We start from the raw sequence: 10,000 nt of genomic DNA, 5'->3' as shown, positions 1-10,000 counted from the left end.
GAGGGGGAGGGAGGAGGGAAAGTAGCCGGGAGGAAGGAGGGAAAGCTGCCTTGGGAGGGGGAGGAGGGAGGGGTAGGTTAGGTTAAAGGCTAGGTTAGGTTAGGTTAGGTTAGGTTAGGCTAGGTTAGGTTAGGTTAGGTTAGGCTAGGTTAGGTTAGGTTAAGTTAGCAAGGTTAGGTTAGGTTAGGTTACGTTGGGTTAGGTTAGGTTAGGTTAGATTAGGTTAGGTTAGGTTAGGTTAGGTTAGGTTACGTTAGGTTAGGTTAGGTTAGGTTAGGTTAGCTTACGTTGGATTAACTTACGTTAGGTTAACTAGGTTAGGTTAGGTTAGGTTAGTTTACGTTGGGTTAGGTTAACTAGGTTAGGTTAGGTTAGGTTAGGTTAGGTTAGGTTAGGTTATTATTAGCTTACGTTGGTTTAGGTTAGCTAAGTTAGGTTAGGTTAGGTTAGGTTAGGTTAGCTTACGTTGGATTAACTTACGTTAGGTTAACTAGGTTAGGTTAGGTTAGGTTAGTTTATGTTGGGTTAGGTTAACTAGGTTAGGTTAGGTTAGGTTAGGTTAGGTTAGGTTAGGTTATTATTAGCTTACGTTGGTTTAGGTTAGCTAAGTTAGGTTAGGTTAGGTTAGGTTAGGTTAGGTTATTATTAGCTTACGTTGTTAGGTTAGGTTAGGTTAGGTTAGGTTAGGTTATTATTAGCTTACGTTGGGTTAGGTTAGCTAAGTTAGGTTAGGCTACCTTGGCAAAGGGTGAAGGTGGGAAAGGGGGAAGGGGAAAGGGAAAAACAGCCCGGGCCAGGCCAGGAGGCTGCCCAGGGGAGGGGGAGGGAGAAGCAGCCCGGGCCAAGCCAAGCCAAGCTGCCCAATGGGTGGAGGGGGAGAAGGGAGAGGGAAGTCTGTCTGTTTGTCTGTGTGTATCTACCTGTCTGTCTGTCTGTTTATCTACCTTTCTGTCTCTTTATCTACCTGTCTGTATGTCTGTCTATCTACTGTCTATCTGTCTGTCTGTTTATCTACCTTTCTGTCTGTCTGTCTGTTTGTGCACGAATTGAAAGGAATATATAGTTATCTGCTCATCTGGCTGTCTGTTACGACGGGGGAAAAAACAGACAGAGGTGTGCATGTGTCTGTTTCTCGATCTGTCTAGCTGTTTGTGTCTGTTTGTATGTTTGTCTGTCTGTCTGTCTATTAATCTAATTTGAATTTTTATTTATTTATTTATTGATTTATTGATTTATTGATTTTTATGTCCTTAATTCATCTCCCTGACACACACACACACACACACACACAGAGAGAGAGAGAGAGAGAGAGAGAGAGAGAGAGAGAGAGAGAGAGAGAGAGAGAGAGAGAGAGAGAGAGAGAGAGAGAGAGAGAGAGAGAGAGAGAGAGAGAGAGAATCTATACCTTTTTCGACATCTTTCTTCGGTCTCAGGAAAATATCAAATATATACGAATATACGTGGTGAATTGACTGCTTCTGTTAATAATGCAGACTCATTTTTTTTAAGCTACACCCTTATTGTCTTATTTTCTTACCCTTATTTTCTTATCTCTACTTTTTGTTTTTATCTTGTAGTTTCCTTTATTTCTTGGTATTTGTTTTGTTTTATGTTCGTGTTGTTTGTGTTGGTGTCAGGACACAAACGAGCAGTGGGCGAGGCAAGGAATGAATGAATACCGGCCCGCCATGAATAAATGGTTAAAGGAGATGACAGCACAGAGACGCGTGTGGCTTCAAGATGACAGAACAATTGTATGAAAAATAAGAACAGCGAGATGGCGCAACGCTGGGCTGGAAATAACTGAGGTGAGGAAACAGGGACCTGGAAATAACTGAGGTGAGAGAGAAGGTTTAGGAATAAATGAAGTGAGGTTACGTTGAAGTGAAAAAAAATCGTTGGAAATAACTGATGAGAAATAACAAGTACCTAAAAATGAGCGAGGTGAGGGTAACCTGCCTAAAAGTAACTGAAATGAAATAAATGAAATAAAAATAACGGTGAAAAATACGTCTATTAAAAAAAACCATGACTACAGATAACTAAAGTGAAAATAACGCCTAAAAAGAGAGAGGGATAAGTGAAACACGTGACTAAAAATAGCAGATGAAAATAACATCCACCTAAAAAGAAAAAAGAAAAAAAAACAACATAGAGAAAAAGAATAAAACACGAACCTTAAGATAACGTGTCTAAATTTAGATAACGCATACTTAAAAACAAATATATAACGAGGTTGAACATGACACTTAACACAACAGCAACATCAACAACAACAACAACAACAACAACAACAACAACAACAACAACAACAACAACAACAACATGAAGAGCAAGACGATTCTAAAAATAGGCGAGCTAAAATAAACAACATATTTAGAATTTACTGAGGCGAATATAACACTTAAAAAAAAATTTAAAATAAAATAAAAAAAAAAAGAGGTGGGGGACGATTCTTAAAATAAGTGAAGTAAGATGATATGAATCTAAAAATACACGAGGTACAAAAAAAAAAAAAAAAACACTTCGCTTAAAATAACTACGATGAAGTTAAATGCGTTCAAAGATAAATGAGGTCAGAGCATCACGTTAGAAAAATAAAATAAATGAAAATAAATGAAAACCTGTGTGAAATGGAGCGAGTGTAAAAAATAGCTGAAATGAAAGAACGAACACGTGAAATGCGTCAAAGGAAGCAGGGAATTGTAAGGAGGACGCGAGCCACTATCAAGAAATTTTCCTCTCCATTTAAACACGAGAAGGTAATTTCGGCGTAACTCTTGTAAAATAAATAAATAAATAAATAAATAAAATAATAAAATAATAAATAAATAGAATAAAATAAATAAATAAAGTAAAAATAATAAATAAAAAATAAAGTAATAAAAATAATAATAATAATAATAATAGTAATAATAATAATAATAATAATAATAATAGTAATAATAATAATAATAATAATAATAGTAGTAGTAGTAGTAGTAGTTGTAGTAGTAGTAGTAACGATACAGGACAGGTTAGGTTAAATAAAGTTAGGTTACTTAAAAAAATTAAAATCTCCCTTACTTCATACAAAAAAAATAAGAAGAAGAATAACAATATAATTTAGGTTTAGTTCGGTTACCTTAGGATAGATTACGTTAGGTTAAGTAAAAAACAAAAATAAATCTTTACTCAAAAAAACAAAAATAGTAGTAATAACGATAGAGGTTAGGCTAGGTTAAGCTAGACTAGGTTAAGTTAGATTAGGTTAGGTTATATTAGGTTACGTAAAATTAGGTTAGGTTAGGTTAGGTTAGGTTAGGTTAGGTTAGGATAAGTTAGGTTAGGTTAGGATAGGTTAGGTTAGGTTAGGTTAAGTTAGGTTAAGCTAAGTTAGGTTAGGTTAAGTTAGGTTAGACTAGGTTAGGTCATGTTAAATTAGGTTAGGTTAAGTTAGAGTAGGTTAGATTAAGTTAGGTTAGGTTAAGTTACGTTAAGTTAAGTAAGGCTACGTAACAAACAAAACTCCTTTACTTAAAAAAAAAAAAAAGACAATAACCCTTTATCTCCCTGCACCCCGGCTAACAATACTCCCACAAAAGCCGCATGACGAAGGTGGGCAAGGAGAATTAAGAGGCTCAGCTGAAGGGAGAGAGGAGGAGGGCGAGGCGAGGGTGGCGTGAGGCAGGGGAAAAGAGTTAAAGTAATCATCATCTTTGTCTCCCAGAAGTGGTATCAAATTCCTGAACTGCACATGTTTTTTTAGAGGACGCTGGAATGGGGAAGCTGTTTTTAGGAACGAGATCTAGGTGTGTGTGTGTGTGTGTGTGTGTGCGTGTGTGTGTGTTAAAGGGGATGGAGAGATGGATGTAGAGGTCGAGTGGTAGGAATAAGGAAGCCCTTTTTATCGTTTTTTTTTTTTTTTTTTTGAAAGAGAATCCAGGCGTGTGTGTGTGTGTGTGTGTGTTAAAGGGGATGGAGGAATGAGTTTGATAGAGATGGCAGGCTGGCGTCACAAACCTTTCCACGACGAGCCTCAACCAAGAGCATTCCGGGATGAGTCACCGTGAGTGGCCATGAGGCTGTAGAAGTTAATGAGGCAATTTTTCACATAGACGATCAAAGAGTGTTAGAGATGACGAGGGGAATAACGAGTGAAATCAGGCGCTGCTAGGAATGAAGATGAAGGTTCCAGGAAGAGGATGCAGGAATGTGTATTAAAGAGGAAGAAGGCAGGAAGGAAGGTAGGCGGCAGGCATGATGCAGGACAGTTCCACAATGTCTTTATGACCTATCCTCTTATTTGTACGGGAGAGAATCAACATGGGAAGCGTTTTGGTTTGATAGCTTACGAAAGGACTGTGGAATCTGCCCTAGTGCCTCACCAGTTCCTTTTTTTTTTTTTTTTTTGTACGCTCCCAAACAAAAAGCAGCTGCAAAAGTTGACTGTGAAACCTTAAGTATTTCTGTTAGTTGGTTAGCAAACGAAAAAGAGTGACTGAACTGGCTCGAAGCTTTGAACACAGAAATGAGGGGAGGCTTAGAAATGGAGGAAGGAAAGATATTAGGAAAACCGTACGAATGAAACCAGAGTAAGGATCTGATAAAAGAGGAATGAGAAAGATCGAACAAATAAGGAATGATAGCAGGAAGGAGGAAGTCACGCGAATTAGGAAAGTCTTAGGAACGATGGCATAATAAGGAAGATCTAATAAATGAGGAATGAGAAAGGCCAGAAAAATAACAAGAATCCGAAAAGATGAGCAGGATCGAGAAAATTAGGAAAGCCAAAGAAATGACTCGTAGAAATGAGAGAAAAAAAAAGTCCACGGAAATAAGAGGATCGTAAAAATTAGAAAAGTCGAAAAAAATAAGTTAAAAAGTCATACAAATTAGCAAAAAAAATCGTAGAAATCAGAAAAAAATGGGAAAATAATGTACATAGCGAAAAATGTCGAACAAATGGCACAGAGTCGTAGGAATCAACAAAAAGTCGTAGAAATTACCAACAAAATCGAAAGAATGAGGAAAACGTCGTAGGAATGAGAAAAAGTAGTAGTAGGAATGAAAAAACTGCAGTAGAAATGAGAAAAACAGTGGTAGAAATGAGAAAAACGTTGTAGGAATGAGAAAAACAGAGATAGAAATGAGAAAAACGTTGCAGGAATGAGAAAAACGTGTAGGAATGAGAAAAACAGTGAAAGAAATGAGAAAAACGTTGTAGGAATGAGAAAAACAGTGAATTAAAAAACGTGTAGGAATGAGAAAAACAGTGAAAGAAATGAGAAAAACGTTGCACGAATGAGAAAAACAGTGATAGGAAATGAGAAAAACGTGTAGGAATGAGAAAAAAAATTTGAAAGAATGAGAAAAAGATCGCAGCAATCAGCAAAAAAGTCGTAGGAAAGAGAAAAAGAGTCGTAAGAAATTACCAAAAAAAGTACGAATGAGGAAAAGAGTCGCAGTAATGAGGAAAGTCTTACAATGAGTAAAAATGACGTAATAATGATAAAGAAGTCAGAGAAATGACAACAAAATCGTAAAAATGAGGACAGATAGTCGATGGAATGAGGTGGCAAAGGAATGAGGAAGAGGAGAGGAATGAGGAGGCTTTGAATAAGAGAACTCAGGCGTGTATGTATATTAAAGGGAATAAATGAATGAATGAAAGAATAAATAAATAAATGAATCAATACTTGTAGCATAAAGAATCTAACCTCGAAACGTAAATAAACCAGAGAGAGAGAGAGAGAGAGAGAGAGAGAGAGAGAGAGAGAGAGAGAGAGAGAGAGAGAGAGAGATATTAAAGCTACATTCAGCCCTACTAATACCTCTAAAGAAAGAGGTGAAAGGAGGGAAAAAAGGGAGAAAAGGGAGAGGGAGGGATAAGGAGGGAGAGAGAGGGAGAGGGAGGGTCGAGGAGGTGAAATGAAAGGAATGGAAATGGAAAAGTTCTTCACTACCTCGCCAGCTTAGCACGATGGATGAATGAATGGTACCCCTCCTCTCTCTCTCTCTCTCTCTCTCTCTCTCTCTCTCTCTCTCTCTCTCTCTCTCTCTCTCTCTCTCTCTCTCTCTCTCATAATTTTTCCTATGTTAATGCTATTTATATTTGCTAATTACTCAGTTTCTTTATTTTTTTGTATTAAATTTTAGTTGTGCCTGAAAATTCTCGGGTTTAAAAATGCTATTCATATTTTTTTCTCATTATTTACTCATATTTGTAATTTTTGTTAGTGGATATGAATAAATGTTCAAATGTTCTCTCTCTCTCTCTCTCTCTCTCTCTCTCTCTCTCTCTCTCTCTCTCTCTCTCTCTCTCTCTCTCTCTCTCTCTCTCAGGTGGGTCGACACTAATTATTCTTTTGGACAGGTGTGTCGGGCAGGCGGACCTCAGGTGTAACATAAATTCAGAACAGCCCACAATCTCCTAACATTTTTCTCTTCTTTATATTATGCAAAGTCAAACATCCACACCCTACCTCCTGTGTACCTAAAATATTGGTAGTTGTGATAGGTGACATCAGTAGTAGTAGTAGTAGTAGTAGTAGTAGTAGTAGTAGTAGTAGTAGTAGTAGTAGTAGTAGTAGTAGTAGTAGTAGTAGCAGCGTAACAACAACAACAACAATAACAAAAACAACAACAACAACAACAACAACAACAACAACAACAACAACAACAATAACAAAGATAACAATAATAACAATAATAATGACAAGAACACCAAGAACAACAACAATAACAATGATACCAATAACAACAACAACAACAACAACAACACACACACACACACACACACACACACACACACACACACACACACACACACACACACACACATACACACACTGGCCCGAGACGCAAAAAAAAAAAAAAAAAAAAAAAGCGCAGGGCGTAATTCAATTCTGAGCGGGGCAGAGGCGGTCAACCCTTTGTGTGGAAGGAGGCGAAAGTTTCACCCCGCCAAATTGTTCTCTGGAGCGTCTGACTGAATGGAAAAGTTGTGTAGACGTGAGTGTGCGTGTGCGTGTGTGTGCGTGTGTGTGTGTGTGTTTGTGTGTGTGTGTGTGTGTGTGTTTGTGTTTGTGTGTGTGTGTGTGTGTGTGTACTTTTTTTTCTTTGCTATTTTTAACGAGATCATTTTTTTGTCGTTATTATTTTGTTGGTTTAATAAGTAGTAGTAGTAGTAGTAGTAGTAGTAGTAGTAGTAGTAATAGTAATAGTAGTGTCCATTTTTACATATTTCTTATATTTTTCCTCTTTTTCCTTTATTTCCTTTTCACATAACTTCTCTTACTCTTCTTTCCTCTCTTCTTCCTTCCTTCCTTCCTTCCTTCTTTTATTTCCCTTTAAATCTCCTCCACTTTCTCTCTCCATCACCTCCCTCTAACACTATTAAATGCCTCCACAATCTTTCCTCCCTCCCTCCTTCCCTCCTCCCTTCTCTCCACGTCTCTCTTTCCTCCTCCACTCTCTTCCTTTCCTCCTTCATCCTAACTTTTACCTTCTCTCTCTCTCTCTCTCTCTCTCTCTCTCTCTCTCTCTCTCTCTCTCTCTCTCTCTCTCTCTCTCTCTCTCTCTCTCTCTGCTACTTTTTTCCTCCTTCATTCTAATAATATTCTCTTTCTATTCCTCCTTCACGTTCTCCTCCTCCTCCTCTTCTTCTTCTTCCTCCTCCTCTTACTCCTCTTCCTCCTCTTACGTACTTCTCCAGTTAATTTCCTCTTTCCCTTTCCTCCCTCCTTTCTTTCTTCCTCTGTCTCTCTTCTTCATTTCCTCCTCCTCGATTCTCCTCCTAATTATTCCTCTTCCTCCCCTTCTTCCTTCTCTTCTTCCTATTCTCTCTTTTTTCTTTCTCTTTTGCTTTCCATTTACCTTACATATTCTTCCTGTTTATTCTCATCTACCATCTCCTCCTCCTCCTCCTCCTCCTCCTCCTCCTCCTCCTCCTCCTCCTCCTCCTCCTCCTCCTCCTCCTCCTCCTCCTCTTCCTTCTCCTCTTCCATCACCTTCAACCTAATCTCCATTCCTATCTTTTTTTTTCCTTTTCCGCTTTTTTTCCCTCCTCCCTTCCTTTCCATCCTCCTCCCACTTTATTTGCAACCTAATCTCTGTTCCTCCTCCTCCTCCTCCTCCTCCTCCTCCTCCTCCTCCTCCTCCTCCTCCTCCTCCTCGTTTGTCTTCACTACCCCGCCTCTCTTAATTTAGATTAGATAGTGTAGTTTTTTTTTTTTTTCGCAGAAGATAAATTGTGTTCTTCCTTTGTGTTCATCTCTCTCTCTCTCTCTCTCTCTCTCTCTCTCTCTCTCTCTCTCTCTCTCTCTCTCTCTCTCTCTCTCTCTCTCATTATCTGGTTTATCTGCGTTTATCTGGAACTTCTTGATTGTTTTGTTTGTTTGTTTGTTTGTTTGTTTGTTTGTATACCTATCCTCCTCGTCCTCCTCCTCCTCCTCCTCCTCCTCCTCTTTCTCTTCCTTCTCATCATCCTCTTCTCCTCATCTCCACCTTCTCAACTCCTCCACTTCATTTCCCCCTCCTCCTCACCCACATCACCATCTCAACCCCTTCATCCCCTCCTCCACATCACCCCCACCTTACCTCTCCTCCTCATCACCTCATCCACTCCTCCTTCACCTCACCTCCCTCCACCTCATCTCCCTTCACCTCACCTCCCTCCACCTCAATCTCCCTTCCTCCACCTCATTTCCTCACCACAACCTCAATTCGCCCTTATCTCATTCCCTCCTCCACCTGATCCCTCAACCCACCCCATCCACCCCCTCCACCCCCTGCACCCCCTGACGTGACTCACCCAATCCTGAGCTGTTCCTTCATTTCCAGGTCCTCTGCTCGCTTGATCACCTCCAGTATAATTTTAGTCTCCTCTTCTGACAGTGAATCCTGGCGGGTGACCGGGGTGGGCTGCGAAGTGGACCACCCCATCTTCAGTCTGCGGAAGGAAGGGCGTGAGGGCGTGAGGGCGTGAAGGCGGTAAAGGGAGTATGTTGGTGTGAATGGAAGGTAAGGTGTGGGTATGCAGGAAAGAGGTGAAGGGAAGGGAAGGAATGGGCGTGAAGGGAAGGTATGGGCGTGAAGGAAAGGTATGGGCGTGAAGGGGAAGTAAGGGGAAGGGAAATAGTGGGTGTAAATGGGCGTGAAGGGAAGGGATGGAGGGAAGTGGGTGGGGTGAAGGGAAGGAGTGAATTGAAGGTGTGGTGGAAGTGAAGGGAAGGTTAGGGCGTGAAGGGTTAAGAAGAGTTAAGAGTTAAGAAAGGAGGGAGAAAGGAAGGAAGACAGGGAGGGAAGGAGGAATGGAAGGAGAGACAGGAGGGAGAGAGGGAGGGACAGGAGAGGAAGGAATAGAGGGGAAGAAATGAAAGGGAAGGAAAAACAGGAGAGAGAGAGAGAGAGAGAGAGAGAGAGAGAGAGAGAGAGAGAGAGAGAGAGAGAGAGAGAGAGAGAGAGAGAGAGAGAGAGAGAGAGAGAGAGAGAGAGAGAGAGAGAGAGAGAGATTCTAATTAAAAAACACAACCCTAAAAAGACACAAAGTAGATAATTAAAAACAAACAGAAAAGAAAGAAGGAGGAGGAGGAGGAAGAGGAGGAGGAGGAGGAGGAGGAGGAGGAGGAGGAGGAGGAGGAGGAGGAGGAGGAGGAGGAGGAGGAGGAGGAGGAGGAGGAGGATGGGATGAGGGTAAGTGTACAAACAAACAAACAAACAAGAAGTCCTTAGATAAACAGCAATAAACGACGTAATATGAGAGAGAGAGAGAGAGAGAGAGAGAGAGAGAGAGAGAGAGAGAGAGAGAGAGAGAGAGAGAGAGAGAGAGAGAGAGAGAGAGAAAAGAGGAAGTCAAAAAACATCAAGGGAGAAAAAAAGATAAAATTTTGAACGAAGAATACAGACGAACATTGACAGAGAGAGAGAGAGAGAGAGAGAGAGAGAGAGAGAGAGAGAGAGAGGACTTACTTGGCTCTAAGGGCGAGGTGTCTGTCATTGGGACACACCCATCTTTCCT

At 40.3% G+C, this 10,000-nt stretch overlaps 1 protein-coding gene across 1 annotated transcript in view; it reads right to left on the bottom strand.

Moving 5' to 3' along the window:
• The window catches only part of LOC135091984 (rabphilin-3A-like), a 44,451-nt gene that overhangs the window by 34,159 nt on the left and 292 nt on the right, over positions 1-10,000 (bottom strand). Inside the window, exons 1-2 of the mRNA XM_063990087.1 lie at positions 9,952-10,000; positions 8,795-8,932 (exon numbers count right to left, since the gene is read on the bottom strand). The exon at positions 9,952-10,000 is cut by the window's right edge and continues 292 nt beyond it. Of these exons, the coding sequence (XP_063846157.1) occupies positions 8,795-8,932; positions 9,952-10,000 (187 nt within the window). The remainder of the gene's footprint in view (positions 1-8,794; positions 8,933-9,951) is intronic.

The sequence above is a fragment of the Scylla paramamosain genome, chromosome 39, assembly GCF_035594125.1.
Source record: "Scylla paramamosain isolate STU-SP2022 chromosome 39, ASM3559412v1, whole genome shotgun sequence".
Taxonomy (NCBI): domain Eukaryota; kingdom Metazoa; phylum Arthropoda; class Malacostraca; order Decapoda; family Portunidae; genus Scylla; species Scylla paramamosain.
Note: the sequence above shows the minus strand (reverse complement) of the source record. Positions and strands in the feature narration are given on the sequence as shown.